This window comes from Canis lupus, chromosome 15 (assembly GCF_003254725.2).
Source record: "Canis lupus dingo isolate Sandy chromosome 15, ASM325472v2, whole genome shotgun sequence".
NCBI classification, from domain to species: Eukaryota; Metazoa; Chordata; class Mammalia; order Carnivora; family Canidae; genus Canis; species Canis lupus.
The window spans coordinates 46,417,763-46,435,071 of record NC_064257.1 but is presented as its reverse complement, the minus strand read 5'-3'; the positions used below and the strand labels follow the sequence as shown (position 1 = coordinate 46,435,071).

At 43.3% G+C, this 17,309-nt stretch overlaps 1 protein-coding gene across 10 annotated transcripts in view; it reads right to left on the bottom strand.

Annotated features, from left to right (window-relative positions):
* ARHGAP10 (Rho GTPase activating protein 10) overlaps positions 1 to 17,309 on the bottom strand; it is a 316,861-nt gene that overhangs the window by 3,981 nt on the left and 295,571 nt on the right. For 9 of the 10 annotated variants that reach the window (XM_025438802.2, XM_049094179.1, XM_049094175.1 and 6 more), the window contains 2 exons: positions 5,601 to 5,753; positions 4,226 to 4,317 (listed from right to left, as the gene is read on the bottom strand). In XM_025438802.2, coding sequence (XP_025294587.1) covers positions 4,226 to 4,317; positions 5,601 to 5,753 — 245 coding nt within the window. Of the gene's footprint in view, positions 1 to 4,225; positions 4,318 to 5,600; positions 5,754 to 17,309 lie in introns of those variants that run through there. The other variant, XR_007402325.1, reaches the window with a different exon arrangement.

Sequence of the window (17,309 nt, the reverse complement as noted above, 5' to 3'; positions counted from 1 at the left end):
GTCAATAGCTCCGCTATTCACCCAAGAGGCTGTGGAGAGGCAGCTGCTCCTTAAAGACTCCCACGACCCAGAGGTAGACATCATGGCAGTCACCGAGCACTGGGGGACGCTAACCATGTGCCAGTTGCCTTGAAAGGGCCTAAGTTGCACACCCCATCCTGCTATTCATGAGCTACATGGCCCTGGGCGAGGCACACATCCTTAAGAACCCTATCAGTATGTGATGACAATTATACTGATGCTGCTCCCTAGCACAGATTTTTCATTGTTATAAAATATATATAACCTAAAATTTACCATTGTAATAATTTTGAAGTATGCAATTCAGTGGTATTAAGAACAGTCACAATGCTGTATAAACACCAGCACCATCCATTCCCAGAACTTTTACACCTTCCCAAACTGAAGCTCTGTGTCCGTTAAACACTAACTCCCCATCCCCCTCCCTGGGCTCCTGGAAACCTCGATGCCACTGTCCCTATGAATTTGCCTATTATAGATACTGCATATTAGTGGAATTATAGACAGTTTGTCCTTTTGTGACTGGCTCATTTCCCTTAACATACTATCTTCAAGGTTCACCCATGTTGGAGCATGTCTCAGAATTTCATTCGTTTTATGGCTAAATATTCCATGATATGTTTATCCACTCATCCGTGAAGGAACATTTGGGTATTTCCCCCTTTGGGCTACTGTGAAAATGCAGCTGTGGACATGAGTGTACAAACACCTGTTTGAGGCCCTGCTTTCAATTCTTGTGTGTATATATCCAAAAGTGGAATTGTTGGACTGGATGGTAATTATGATTCATTTTTTTAAAGGAACTTCCATACTGTTTTCTAGCAGCTACTACATGCACCATCTTACATTCCTACCAGCAACGCACAAGGGTTCTGGTTTCTCCATATCCTTGCCGATGCTTGTTATGTTCTGTGTTTTTGATAACAGTCATCCTAATGGGTCTGAGGTGAAATCTCACTGTGGCTGTTCCATGTCCTCATTTACCATCCCGTAACAACAGGGACACTGGAGCTGGTGACAAGGATCATTTGCAAGAAACTTTCTCCAGAACAGAATATGGACTCAGTTCTGGTGTGGCAGTTTGTTATTTTTTTTTAGCATAATAAAAACAATATATATGACAAATATTTAAGTCACTGAAGCATCATCGTAACACAGTGAACACCAACAACCCATGCAACGCGGGACTGATACGAAGGCCTCATCGTGGGTTTGTTCCTCTGCCAGCCCCTCCCCTAGATCCCTACCCCGACCCCAAGGCTTGAATGTTGTATTTCTCATTCTCTTACTCCAGCTGTGGTTAAAACACAGTTTCATCGCACATGTACACGTCTCCAAATAATATGCTACTTAGTTTGCTTCTTTCAGAGCTTAGCCAGAACCATGTTATATAGAGTCTTCTGGCACTCACTTTTTCTTTTTAACTCAACGATGTCAGGATTCCCAAAGGTCAGGAATATACCCAGGAGTACAACTGTTGGGTTGTGGGGTCTGTACACATCCAACCTATCAAGATAATGCTAAACTGTTGCAAGGATTAGTGTCTATACACTCTCCACTTGGACTGGAAGTCTGCCAGCTGAAGAGCCGCCCATCTGGTAAGAGATCAGGACTGACTGGTCACCAGACAAATGTGTTTCTGGGATTCCCCAGGCCCAGAGAGAAGGTAAGGTCCATATGGCAGTCACAAGAATATAGGCCGCCCTGAGACTTTACATACATTGCCCTCCCTGGGAGCTATGGGAGGCATTTCCCATGAACGATGTTTAAGCAGTCATGTGTCTACGATGCAGATCAATCTTCAGCCTGGGATGTAAACTCATAACTTCAGTCCAGGTCCACACAGTAAGAGCTAACGAGCAAGGAACAGCTATCAAGCTACTTCATTACTAAAGATCCCTATCTCTTCCACAGTCTGGTTTAGGGTTTCTCGCTGTTGTATATATTACAAACCACATGTAACTACTGACAATGCGGCCCAGGGGCCTCTTTGACCTGGATTTTGTCTTTACCAAAGGCCACTGAATGCCATAAACCAATTTCCTTTGCTGCCCATATGTGGTACAAAAGGGGATTATACTGCAAGAGCATTTATGATAGCTGCTAAGACTCCAGTGGACAAGTGAACACAGGAAAAAGGTCCTGGATGCTTTAGAGGCCGAAATATTGCTGGTGTGCAAAAAGAATGTGGTCCTGGTCACATTCCTGAGGGCTGTGCTGTAACGGTGGCCACCTAGAGCTCTGCCTGGCTTCGCACAAGCGGAGGCCGGACGAGCCACCTGTGTGTCCTACTCTGTGTCAGTCTTCAGCAGGCAAGACCCTAAACCATTCAAGGAAGAGCTTCACTAGATGGTTCCTAAGCAAGCACAGTTTTAATGAAATTTTCGGCTAAGAGATCAATTGTGCACAGACATGAAGGTGCAAAGGAAAAAGAATAAATCCTATTTAAGGGTCTTTGATTTTCTGTACTCTTTAAGACCTAGCCCTAAGACACAGCGAGTCTCGGGGTGGAGGTTCTGAATGCATTCCACTGTGCCCGCTGTAAACAGTTCAGCAGGGATGGATCTACTACTATCTCTGAGAATGTGAATTAACCAACCCTTCCAGACTTAATCATTGCAAGAGCTAATCCATTTTCATGATTGATAGCCAGCTGTATCAGTTTCTGTTACTTGCAGCCAAAGGCATTCTAATAGAGAAGCCTTCCACCAAGGTAAATAATTCACAAACAACACAGCCTAAGGGATTTCAGAGGCTCCCAATCAGATCTAATCACATGATGCAAAAATTCACCATCATTTCTCAAATGAGTGGGTTTCAACACTACTGTCTCAGTGTTCCCTCATGCCATGTGGTGGGCCAGTATGTGACAGGCCTGGAGCAGGGCAGCAATTTCCATGCTCACCTGGCAAAAATCACATGTATGTATGTTACGGTGACAAGGAATGATCTTGCCTCTACTCCAAGAACAAAGTTGCTCCATAAAGTACAATTGTCTCAGATGTGGGGGTTTTGGTGGGAGTGTTATTTGTTTTCCGACACTATGAGGAGTCCTTGGCTCTCGACAGTACATATCACACACATATAAATCTATTCTAAATGATGCAAATTGCAGGGCATCCAGGTGGCTCAATCAGTTAAGTGTCTTTTTTTTTTTTTTTTAATCAGTTAAGTGTCTGATGCTTAATTTAGTTCTTGATTTTTGGCTCAGGTCATGATCTCAGGGTTGTGAGATCAAGCCCCACCTCAGGGTCTGCACTGGGCATAGAGCCTGCTTAAGATTCTCCCTCTCTCTCTACCCCTCCCCTCCAAATAAATAGATAAAAAAATAAACAGGCAACTTACTTTCTAAAAAACAAACACAACAAGCACTGCATTACTGACAATATACCACTAGGTGTTGTGTTGACATACTCCATATATTCCAAACATTCTGGGCTAACTGACCATTCCATTCCAGGCATCTAAGATCCTCAGGGCCTTCCCAGAACTCTTTTGGGCAGCTCCACCCACACGCATCACCATTTCCATAGCAACCAGTGAATTTCATAATGAACAAGACTGTTAAGGAAGAAATCAGGAGAGGGGGAAAAGAGATAAGCAATGAACCATAGGAGAAATCTGCGAAATATTAAGCCAAGCAGAGCTCCTAGATGCCTGTGTGTGAATATTAAAGACTCAGATAAAATACACACCCTTGTTTCAATATGCAAAGTCAATGCCCAGGTCTAGAGATTCACACACTATTCAGATAAGCAAAAATCATGTAAAGCCTAGGCATGGTAAGGGAACTAGAAAGCAAAATTCCTTGACAAGAGTACTCTTCTGTAACTCAGATTTGGCAAAACTGACACATTTAGGAGGCTTGGCTGGGGACTCGGGGAGAGAAAAACAAAGGATGCAAATCAGAAGTATTTCTTAATTCCAAGTCGCACTAGCTTCTCTTTACGTCAGCAGAGAGACGTCCTGAACGAAGATTCATAAGAGTTAATAGGTTTGGAGAATAATCACTTTGAAAGCAGAGGTGGAATTCCATAGCCCCCTGGTGTTTAGTGCCTGGCAGCCAATGGGGCCACTCTCTCCTGTCCAAAGTGTTAAGGGACGGACGTGTGCTCCTGACAACCCCACAACCAGAGACTGCTGACTGTAGACATCCAGAGGGGGACAGAATATATGCTACCACAAAGCTCCCACTAACACTTACCATCCTCAAAAATCGCTCCTATTTCAAAAGATAATTCTGAGCTGTGTTCTGCTTCACATGGATACACTGCTCGAGCCTTCCGATTGACAATGCTGAGAAGGGAACGAGAAAGACACAGATTAAAACATGAGACACGGAGAGGGGGGGCCTCACCTCCCCCTGACCCTGATCCCCTCCCAAATCTCATTTGTAGATCACCAGTGGGACAACTCTTTCAAAACAAAAACAGAAACAAAAAACAAAAAAACACACACATGCCAAGTAGCAGAGGAGTGAACATCAGGCACATCTACAGTACTTGATTCTCAAGTAAACGATGGGTTTCAAATTTAAATCTTTCTTCAGGGAGCTTCTTGGGGGAGCTTCCACTGAACCTCATCACCTAATTGTCCTCTCTGCCTGGTGGGATGCCCTTTCCCATCGTTCAGCTTTATCGGAGCCACAGGGTATGTTTACTCCTAAGTGCTGTGTTCATCTGCTAGGAAAAGCACCAGTGTCATGAGATGGAAGGCAAGGCGGTGAGGGCAGGGGCGCGCACAGTGACTTGGGCGGCGTGGTGGACATCCACCTGTCCTCACTGCCAGCCGCTCCCCACACCTCTCTGGAAGGAGTCTGGTGCCCTGAGTTGGGTCTTCTCTAGTTGATCCCCTCACTCCTGCCTCCAAAAGGCATTTCAGGCTCAGCTTCTCATCACTTGTCAAAGCGCCCTCTGCCTTATTCTAGGGAACGAGTGTGCTGGGGGATGATGGAAACCACGCTGTCAGCCAGACAGACAGATGGAAGCAGAAGGAAGGGTCCCACCTCACTGGAGGGGGGAAGCCAGTGACCACAGGAACTCCAGCCCACTGCCCAGGACCAAGGCTGTGCTAGCCAGCACCTCCAGCTTCTGAACAACGGGCTCATTAAATGCCCGTGTTAATTCCAGTTCACTTTCCTTTACAAAAAAAATAAACAAACAAACAAACATGTGGGCCAGTTGGGAGGCTCAGGGGTTGAGCGTTAGCCTTCGGCTCAGGTCATGATCCCTAGGTCCTGGGATCGAGTCTTGCATCGGGCTTCCTACAAGGAGCCTGTTTCTCCCTCTGCCTTTCTCTGTTTCTCATGAATAAATAAATAAAATCTTTTCAAAAAAATAAAAAAGTATGCGCTATATATTCATGTGTAAGAAGTTCTTTTGATAGAAGTAGTTTCAGGAATGCACAACAGGCACCAAAAAGACACAGTAGGGTGATAGGTTCAAGCAGCTCTCACCTAAGGCAAATTCCTCCTGAGAATGCACTTGCTCTTGAGCTAAGACACATACTAAGACAAGGGTGGAAATGCTCCTCAGGTTGAGCAATCCCTAGCTTCGACATCATTTTCCACACCCCCATACCTTTCTGGTGGCTTGTCCACTACGGTGGCAGATAGAGAGAGAGGAGAAGGCGGTGGCTTGGGTGAAGGTGGTGTAACAGCTGGGCTGCAGCTCGGGCTGGCTGGGGACTGCATGTTAAGCCACTGGACCATGGGTGATCGCATCTGGCAGGGGCTGCGGGTGGAAGTTTGAAGGACAGGATTAATAGTCTAAAGGCCACAGGACACCAAATGCATGACACCCCATTCTTAAGTGGCTAAAACGACAGCTTCCTTATCTCTCCCGATGATGAGAGAAAGACCGAGTTCCTGCTGCATCCTCCCTGGTCTGTAGCCCCAAGAGCCACAATCCAAAGGAGAGATGCCTTGTAGTTCTCCAGATTTGTGGAGAAGATCAAGTCTTGTCCAAACTAGCACCACATCAGTTCACTAATTAGGACACCAGAAGCCAACTTCCATGACCAGCTGCTTGGACTTTTGAGATGTTCGTGTTTTCTGCTTATAAGGAAAGTGTCAGATCTATAGTCAAACTCATGCTCAATAGCTCCAAACACTCAACACATGGCCTTTTAATGTTTAAAGCCCTTTCATCTGGACATATACATGGGGCAACTCAGAAAAAAAAAAAATGTAGTTAGCAATCAAGATTCCTCTAGAGCAAACTAAACACAGCATTTAGGAGAGAAACCCATGAACGGGGGCACCTGGGTGGCTCAGTGGTTGAACATCTTCCTTTGGCTCAGGTCGTGATCCCGGTGATCCTAGGATAGAGTCCCACATCAGGCTCCCTGCATGGAGCCTGCTTCTCTTTCTGCCTGTGTCTCTGCCCTTCTCTCTGTATCTCTCATGAGTAAATAAATTAAATCTTTAAAACAAACAAACAAAGAAACCTATGAACAGCAAATATCTTTGGTGACCTTAACACTCCCTAATATTTGCAGATTAAAAAAAAAAACCTAGCATAAAAAGTTCAGTGAACAGACTCACAGAGGAGCCTCTAAACATGAAAAAACATGCAATAAATATATGTTGATCTGAACTAAATTATTCGTCAGTTATCTCAAAACTGGAGGCCTGTGACTATAGTATATGATTCTTACTTTAAAAGCACAGTGATGAAAGTTGTTCGTTTCAATTACATTTTCAACACACATACATTCAACGCCCGCGATGCCCAGATGCTCTTTGCCTCAAATTCACCCTCTTCAGCTAAAACCAGTTTCCATTAGCAGCTTTGTTCTCTTTCCACATTCCTGAGCATTACCTTTGGTTCTTTCTTCTGTAGCAGAACAAACATCAAATTCTGTCCATTTTTACTTCCAATAGCTCCCACGCTATTCCCTCCTCTACCTTCTCATCATGTTGCTTATGCCTGTGTCACCACTCTGGTCTCCTGGCTCAGCCCCCAGTCCAATTCCTCTGACTCAGCTGGCTCCACCAGCCACCCTCAGCCACCTGAGACCCAGTCTGCCCCATGTGCCTCCCCAAGAACAAGTGTGCTCCCCGCCGACCTGCGTCACCAGGGCCTGTTTCCCTGACGGTCCTGCCCTCTGCCTCAGGTCTCTCCTCACCTCTCAGGCTCCCCAACCCCTCTGCCCACCCCAATCTTCCCTGCCTAGGCTCAGCTCCAGGCCTGCCTCCCCAAATGCTCCTCCTTTGGTCTAAGTCACAGATCTCTGAAGGCCCATCCCAGTAAGAAACAGAGGGCAGGTTGGCAGGAGTTGTTCTGTGATGGTTTTAGATATTCCTCTTGCCTTTAGGGTATAATCAGGTCTTGAACTCTTTCTGTAGACCTCACAGAGCCAGGCACAGTGCTAAGGCATGTGAAGTCTTGCACGAGCTTCTGAACAACCATTCTACAGTGAAAATTGGTTTTTACTAATAGAATACATGAAATACTGCATTACTGACTTAATAGATATTTAGTACACTAGAAGGTTTCCTATCCTTTGACCAGAAAAGGAGAGAGGGGCTCACATTTAAAAAACATTATTTTTGAACAATTTATTTACAATCTCTCTATCCAGCCAATTCATTTGGAAGTCATAAAACCTATTTCACACCAAGCAAAGAAACCTATAAATCTTAAATGATCTGTATTTCCAGCAGCAAAAGTCACTCAATGCCTTATCAGAAAATGAACCTTACCGTGGTGTCTAATCAGGACGGGAGAGGAAGGGGTGAGTGAAGCTCTGACAGAGAATTTAAGACTGCACTTAGTCAAACAATTGCCATTTCATCTCCCAGCAATTATTCAAGGTGTTTAGAGGGTGGTGGTGGTGGCAGATGAGATGTTTTACCACACCCCCCTCAACTCTTTCAGGTCATAAATAGCCTAGTGATTAGATGATGGCCATCCATCTGCAGAGAGGGAGGACAGCTACAGGATGAAGATAAAGTAACAATGACTATGTTTATAAGGCTCTTTAAAAATAAAGACCATAAATTTTATAGCTATTATCTACTTAATCCTCACATCTTTTTAAGTGGTTTGCTTTTTTTGTAAAAGAAAAACACTCCTTTCAGAAAGTGAAAGAACTGTTGGAATAATAGGTGCTATAGGTATAGGCCTATCCCTTAGCTTGGCCTTCTCCATCCTGTCCCAAAACACAGACTCAGAATCAGCAATCCTTGTCCAGGATCAAGTTCTCAACATTAGCCGTTTTCGTTTGTTTTCTGTGACCTTTTTGATGTCCTTCAATGGATAGATGTGCTGTGTGATCTAGCACTCACCAGTTCACCAAAATAACCATTCAGACTTCCCCCTGAGATGTCAATTTCTGTATTCAGTTTCCTGAGTTTTCCCCATAGTATCTCAGAAGCCTGAGCCAGTTACTTCTCCTTGGTTTCAGAATCCCACACTGGCACAAACTTTGTGAGGTGGAATATTCAGAAGAGGTAGCAAAACACAAGTCTGGAAACAGTCTTTGTGGAGAGGAGGCATCAGAAGTCACATGCAGAATCGAAAGTCCTATGAAAGAAGAGACCTTCATAGCAAAACAAAGTCTGGGGAACTAACAGAACAGCTGCTTGGTTGGATATTAGAAACTTTTCACAGGCTTCTCCACTGGGAAGGAGTGAGGGTGAGGCAAGAAGTGGTTAAGGAAATACAAAGTCCCAAAATGAGTTCTCACCTCCACCAACAGAGGTCAGGTAATGACACGTTTCATAGGTGTCTCCCACAAGCAAACTGCTCGTATTTTTTTTTTTTTTTTGAAGACAACAAATTGAAAGCATGAGCTTCTTTACATAAACCACCTCCTCCTTTACAGAATTTGGCAGGGTTCTTTATTTTTGTTTTTGTTTTGTTTTGTTTTTGTAATGAAGATCAGAAATTTTTTTAACCACAGCCGACCCTTGAACAATGCACAGATTAGGGTCACTGTCCCCCATGCAGTAAAAAATCCACATACAACTCTGATTCCCCCCCAAAAAAATTTAGCCCTCGCTGATTTCCTACTGTTGATCTTTGGAACCCTTATCTATAACTGTCAATTCACCTATATTTTGTATATTACATTTACATTATGTAAGAAGTGGTTACTTCTTACATACTGTATCCTTAACAATAAAGTAAGCTAAAGAAAAGATGTTTCTAAGAAAATCATAATGAAGAGAAAGCACGCTTTCACTACTGTATAGATAAAATCCACAGCTAAGTGGACCTCTGCAGTTCAAACCTGAGTGTTTGAGGGTCCACTGTATTTATTGCTTCAAATATATATATATATATATATATATATATATATATATATATATAAAATTTTTTTAAGATTTTATTTACTTATTCATCAGGGACACAGAGAGAGAGAGAGAGAGAGAGAGAGATGCAGAGACACAGGCAGAGGGAGGAGCAGGCTCCGTGCAGGGAGCCCAATGTGGGACTCGATCCCGGTCTCCAGGATCACACCCCAGGCTGAAGGCAGTACTAAACCGCTGAGCCACCTGGGCTGCCCCTGCTTCAAATATATTACTTATATTTTCCCCAAAAAATAGCAAAGGAAAATATTATTTCTAATAGTCTCTCTCTCTTCTTTGATTCAAAACACTGAGAATTTTGGAAATGGCAGCCCCCAGCAAAGATCTCAGGTTTTCTTAGCCTGAGCCCTGGGGGAGAAGTAAGTCCTAAGGCAACCAGGTACATAAAATTAACATCTTGCCTATATATCTACAATAGTTGCAGCTATCTATGTGGTGGGAGACAATTCGTGATGGGTTTCTCAGGTTCCGCATTTCTAATGAGCAGAGAGGCCTTTGTCCTAAACTATCTTTCCAAGGATGTCTGTAAAGCAAACAGCCTTGGGAAGATAGAGACTGAGTCTCCCCCTGGAGAAAAAAAGCAAGCTTTACTGCCCATCATGCAAGATTTGGGTTTCCTGGGATGCCTGGGTGGCTCAGCGGTTGAGTATCCTCCTTCGGCTCAGGGTGTGATCCTGGAGTCCCGGGATCTAGTACCATGTCTGGCTCCCTGCATGGAGCCTGCTTCTCCCTCTGCCTGCGTCTCTGCCTCTCTCTGTGTCTCTCATGAATAAATAAATAAAATCTTTTATTTTTATATATCATATATTTTATATATCATATATATCATTTACATATCATATATTATATATATAACACATATCATATATATGTGTGTGTGTGTGTGTGTGTGTATATATATAATTTTTTTAAAAAAAGATCTGGGTTTCCTAAACTCCAGGTTCCTCTCTTGTAACACTTCACATGCATGCATCGTCTGGCCCATGGGGCATTACCGTGTAGGAACCAGGTGTCAGGGAACTGATACTCTGACTACTACTGCTATGATTAGGAGTCTTTTGACCAGGACTCCCGCATCTTCTACCAGTACCCATGAAACTACAACAGACAAATTTGGTAGCTTGTAAGTAGAGAAAGATTTCAGACTTCAAAGTTCTTGACATGATCATCTTTGGTAAAATACTCAGGCCATTTCTTTCTTTCTTTCTTTCTTTCTTTCTTTCTTTCTTTCTTTCTTTCTTTTCTTTCTTTTTTTTTTTTTTTTTTTTTTTTTTTTTGGTCTGTGGTTCAGAGGAGAATCCTAGTTTTAAAAAAAAAGTCTTTGGAAACCATAAATGATGGGTAATCTAAGAATAAGAAGCTTACTACCTGCTAAAACATAATGAAATATTTTGAGTGTCCTCTCCTACCACTTCCCAAATTTAAGTATTAAAAAAAAAAATCATATCCTTCTTCCTGCTGCCCCTTTACAAATTTTTGATGAGTCGAACTGGCATGATCACAAACCACCAATTTTATTTAATGATGAGCTGCAACCCATTACAACAAAGTACCCAAGTGCCACATATTTCCTGAAAGCCAACTTGTGGTTTGCAAAAATGGAGGCAGAAGTCCACTCTTCCTGAAAAGCTCAGAAACCACATTTACCAAAACAGAAATAAATGAAAGAGAAGTACTAATATCTGTTTGTTTGCTATCTTCCCAGTTTTACACACTAAACTGAAAGAACCTTCTTTTGAATGGACCCCTCTCCATTTTCAGTGCACAAGAGCCAGTATCACTGCCTTCCTCTGAGGAGGAATGTTTCCTTCTCAAAGAAAAGGAATGAATGGCAACAAGAGGGTTTCACTAAAAACACATAAAGATTTTATACTGTTAACTCAGAAACTCATTCTCGAAAATACTTACACTGAAAGTCTATCTGGCTATTCCTACGGCAACAGAGAAGTCTCCTGTGCTCCAGCGGGGCAGATGGAGGGTTGGGAATACAGAAGCAGGGAATAGAATGTGCATTTTTGAAAGTGCTGAGAGATTCTATAAATAATAATAATAATAAAAAAATCCACACTCTTGCATTGGAGTCTGTATTTTAGGGAAGACTGTAGCTTTCCTGGTGAGGAGGAATAAACCCTCAGACACATAAAACTGTGACAGTAGCTGTGTATGTATATATTTTACAGTTTATATTTATAAAATGTAACAAATCAGCAGTATATGCTGCTTCTGATTCAAACTGTGACCCAATCTTTTCCAATACCAGACTCTACGCTCCATGCATATTAAAAACTTTTTGGCAGCAGAAGAGCACAAGCATTTCAGCGATGGGGGAGGGGAGTTAGGGCCTTAACTGTTAAAATTCGACAACAGCTGCACCAGTCACCAGAGAACCTCTGCATCTAGTGAACATTTCTTGCATAACATAGATGGGTCAGGCTCTGGGCAGTGCTGGCGACCCAAGTGCCCAATTCTGGGCTCTTGGAGCAAGGAGCTTAATTTAAAATTCAAAGGACATAGCATAGGGAGGATACATACCAAGAAAAGAAACGACTGCTTATATGAAGTGATTAAATCCCCCCACTACCAAGATATTTGACTATGATTATATGATGTCAGAAGCACATCAGAAGTTTGCGTTGGAATGAAAGATTTTAAAACCTCATTTGCAAGGTCTCCGAGCAGAAGCTAACACATTAGTGAAATGATCTTTCATTCCAGCCTGGGAAACGTACAGCATAAGTCTCGAACAGCTGTCCTGGGCTAAAGTGTTTGAAAATGTTAATAAAGACAGAAGGAAATATTGTAGATCTGTATATTATGGGAAATCTCTGTTCAAATAAATGCCACAGTTACTCCTTAAGTGCCAGAGAGGGAGAATTCCACAGCCAACACACTGTTGGTTGCAAATGCACATCCTGAGGAGGACAGCAGCAGCAGAGGGCAAATGCCTGTGACAAGAGAGTCGCCACAACCCAGGGTTGGGAGATGAGGCCTCCACACCCTGGCTCCCGCTAGGCACAACCGGGCCACACACAACCCACAGATGCCGATTCACTGGCTGCCAGCTGTGCTGCCATTTCACAGGACATATGACAAGAGCGTCTCAGAAAGCTGGGATCTACTGAAGGCCATGCGGGAGCTCACGGCCTCACGTCCCTCTGGGTGGCTGGAGCAGAACACGCAGAGGGGAACCGAGAGGGGTGGCAGTGGGACCCACCCAGGGGGCAGGGCCATGTGCTGAGGGCCGGGTGGCTACTGAAGGACTGTGACCACACCAAGTACAAGCTCCGCATTCTGAGGAGTGAGCTCCAAAGCCAGCTACAGCTAACCTCCCTGTTTTTGCCCTTTTTATAAAGAGAGGACACTTCTCACTAGCTAGAGACCGGGTAAGGAGTAAGAGAATGACTTCAGAGAGCCCGCTGGAGGCTGGTGCACCATGCCGGTTAGCCTTGGCTGAGGGTCATCCACAACTGACACCTGCGTGAGTATCAAACTCCCTCAGTTTCCTTAAGGAAAATGACAGGAATCATGAACAGGTAAAGTGGCTGTACGATGTCAGTTGGGTGCCAGGTGTGAGGCACCTCGCAGTGACGGGGCACACTCAACACTCGATAAACAAAGCCCCAGTTATGAGCAGTATGTGCTCTGGAGCCAGAAATCATCTCTGTTTTCAAGGGTTACATCATCACGAAGAAATATTTTTTTTTAAAGATTGTATTTATTTATTCATGAGAGACACAAAGAGAGAGAGGCAGAGACATAGGCAGAGGGAGAAGCAGGCTCCCTGCAGGGAGCCCGTGTGGGACTTAATCCCAGGACCCCGGGATCACAAACTGAGCTGAAAGCAGACACTCAACTGCTGAGCCACCCAGGAGCCCCCAAATCATTTTCTTTACCCAAAGACAACATATAAACTATATCAAAGAAGAATAACTCCAGAAATTAAGTGGATGTCATCCTTAAAAAAAAAGTTGCTGAATGCCATATGGTATCCTGGAATGGTCCTGGAAGAAAAAGGCATGAGTGGAAGAACTAGTAAAATCCAAATCAAGTCTATAATTAACAGTATTGTACCAATGTGAATTTCTTATTTTTAACAAAACTACCATGGTTCTGTGTAAGATGCTAATAGCAGGAAAAACCGGATGAAGGGTCTAGAGGAACCCTTTGTAGTGTCTTTGTAGCTTTCCTGTGAATCTTCAACTATTTCAAATAAAAACTTTATTAAAAAAACAAAACAGCTGCATATAAACTATTTATTCACTCAAACACTAAAGACCTTTTGAAATTAGGATCACACCACTTGGAGACATCCAAAAGCCCCAAGGAAGCCTTTTGCCTGGTTCAATGACAAGAAGATTCATAAAGGCTACATTTCAAAATCATCTACATTGCCTCTCTTAAGGCAACTAACCTTATTGAAACTGAGTTTTAAGAAAGCTGCCTTTTCCAAAAAGATTTGTTTTATTTATGGATTAGACCGAGGCCAGCAAACCTTGTCTGTAAAGGGCCAGACAGTAAATACTTCAGTGTCTGCAAGCCACAGAGCCACTCCACTGTGCCATCAGTGCTACATAAGAGCAGTCACAGGCAGAATGTGAATGACTGGGTAGCCGTGTTCCAATAAAACTTTATGTATGACAATAGGCAGAGGTGGGCCACAGTGTGCTAACCCTGCATCAGAGGGACCAGATGAGAATCCATTTCAGAGTGGAGAGCTGGGGGAGATGATAATAATGGCAAATTCCCCTGGGTCTGAGAAGTCCCTGCTACCACCACCACCACCCCGCCACATCTGCACTGGGTTTGTGACATGGGGCTCCCACCATGTGCCAGAAGCCCATCTGCAAATGCCTAGGGCCTGTCTGCAGCAGAAGCACTCCTCATCAGCTGCTTAGGAGCACCTCCATGTACAAGGGAGACAAGAATCTATCAAGCCAGAACATAAAAGCAGTAACTCAGTCACTCTTGGAAAAAGTCTTTTGCAAGAGGGGTGTAGGGGTCTAGGGTTGTGGCCAGAAAGAGCCCTATAGGAAACCACTCAAGCACAGTTAAGACAAAAAGCCTTTCCAAGTGGGGCCCAGCCACAGTGAACAACACTTGGTTCTCCCCTCCCACTCCTTGAGGCTCCTGGGCATGCCTTCCTTAAGGAGAAAGGATGCCACCGCCTAGTCATCCTACAGCTTACAAGATTCATTCACTCCAAGGGTGATTATTTTCCTGTGTTTTGCTATAAAAGAACTATCTTAGAATTATGTCTCTGACCCATCTTTCACTCAAAGAGTGAATCCCATTTTTCTTCCTTCCAGATGATCACTGGAATCAGGTAAGAGGGTTGAACTTTAGCTTGCTAGTGGAACAGAAAATGAACTAAAGCTTCATTTCAGAAAATTATGGGGCACTGGAGGTGTCAGCATTGAGGTCCTGTGGGATAACTGTAAGAAATGTTTCTACCAGCTCAATTCTTATGTGGAAAACAGCTGCCACCTGATGTAAGGCCTGAATATATAAAACAAGGGCTACCAAGCACAGCTCAAAAAGGGTACAATATTACTCTAAGAAAAATCCTCCAGTTACTTACCAAGCTCATTTTTGGGGTTACCAGTTCTAATAGGTAAGCTCTCCATGCTGCTCAGAACAATTTAGAGAGTGGCTGGGTCCCAGTGGGTACCCAATGCCTTGGTCATGTAATATCCAAAGGCCCAATTCTCAGAGGATTCTACAAAGGAGGTTCCTACACAGACAGGCAAGGAGGAGCTCCAGCTGAGTCCTCCTAGACCAACCAGGAGAGCAGCAACTGGGTTTAATCATATGTGTTACCTTGAAACCTCCCAATCCAGAGGTCAGATGTTATTTCCCTTTTACAGATAATCTTACTAAGCCTTAGTTTGTTTAAATAATTTATATAAGGTCTCCAAGGTTTTAAGAAGCAGAATGTGAATACAAAGCCGAGTCTGTCTGACTCTAAAATCAATGCTTTACCAGTCTAAACTATCTCCCACTTTACAAAGAACTCAGGAGGTCCTTGCCATCGTTTCGATATCAAGACACTGCCAACCATTCCATCCATAGAAAATGATAAATTACAACAACAAAAACAAATGAAACATAATAAAGATGAGAAGATGTAATTGGTTCTTTGAATTAAGCAGTAGAAAAGCTACAACAAAATTCTGACTTGTGTCTTTATTTTAGAAAGTCAACTTTTCATTATGGGACTTAAAGTTACATGGGCAATCAACATTCTGAACTGAAAATAAAACCTTCAAATTTCAGAACTTATAGTTACAGCACAAAGGAAGATATGAATCAGGCCACATGCAAATCTGAGTACACAATACAAATACCAAAAATGCCCTAGCAAGACACATGGGACATGTACGCAAGGCTGTGAGGATGCTAGGCAGCTAGTACAGCATAATTTCTATATGGAGTTGGAGAAAAGATTCAAGGAAACAGCCAGGACCCAAAACCGTACCCCAAAAAAGGATGTGAGTAGACATTTATGGTCAATGGCCAAGTCTGTGGGCCCTATGATTAGCTTCAAGTGCTTTACTAAAGTTACAGAGAGATGATCGGATATCATGTTACTCATTAAAAAAATTATGTATGCTGCTCTGTTGCAAAATTTCAAATTTCCAAGTCTCTCAGCTGTGTTGTTGGGGAGGCTCTGTTGTTGCCCTCCTCCTCAAATCTCAGCCAAAGGTGTTGGATGATGACTACACACCAACCAGATTCAAGTGTTTACCCACACAGATAATTATAAACCCAAGCCACATGACCTACGGTAAGGGCAGTGCTCCCTCTTCAGAACTAGGGCAATGAGTGGCTGACAGCCACTGTTATCTCACTGGGTTTCAGATTTGAGGGAAACGTGCACTTCAAACAATGTTCTCATATGCAGCTAGATAATGTCAATCCTTCTAAGTACAGTACCTCTAAGGGCCCATGATCACTGGAACAGACGGATCAGGGACAAACTCTACCTCTGTCCCTTATTAGTCTTGAGGTTTGGGGCAATTTTCCTACCCTCTGTGTGCTTTGGTTTCCTGATCTTTAAAAATGAAGCTATAACTACTTACATGATATAGCTACCCACTGGGTTCCTGTAAGGATTAAGAAGAAATAGCATTTATAAAGCAGCTAAAACACAGCCTGGTGGCCCCCAATAAACCAGCCACTGATAAAGCAAAAGGTTCTATTCCTTATAAGTCCCCAATCTTCCAAAAGAAGGTCCAGAAAGGAGCCATCCTCTGAGCATGATTTAAAAGGCTGCTATGGGCTCACAGCAAGGCAACATGCTCTTCCTGGTCACTGGCCCTATTCTTCCTTCCCTTGGGCTTAGACTTTAATTTTCTGAATCCACCCGGGGACTTTGCTGCTCACCTTGGTAGTGGGGATGGAGGGCAAGGAATGGCTTCCAACTCACTCTTCATAGAAGCCATCACCAGAAAGGACATCCTTCCATATGAAGGCACTAACTCAACTAGAGACCTCAATCCATGAAATCCACCACATTCTGTAACCATGGCCAGCCTACAGGTAAGCAGAGAAAAGTGCTACACTTGTTAGGATACAATCTCCCCACAAGCCACTAAAGATGCTGAAAATCCCTATGATGGGATCTCTTTTTAAATTTATGTAGCTTTCCTCCCCTTGCTACAAAGGCATGAGGTGTTGGTTTTAGTCAAGTTAGCCAAAAAAAAACAGGTGTGGGGGGAAAAAGAACTTTTAAAAGATAAATTCCCTTTTCTTTTTAAACAACAATCATAACAAGAGATGTAAGATACCAATTTCTAGGGTGAACTGATTGCCCATGGCCCAAGAAGAGATGGGAACAGTAAAATCAAGAAGTGATAGGGTTGAGGAAGCCCTCCCTGAAGGGGTGGTGGTGAAGAGGCAAAAAGTAAAGAAAATGAGATGAAGGAGGAGGTGAAGACAAAGCTTCCCTATGGCTGCTATCCTGTAATTTCTA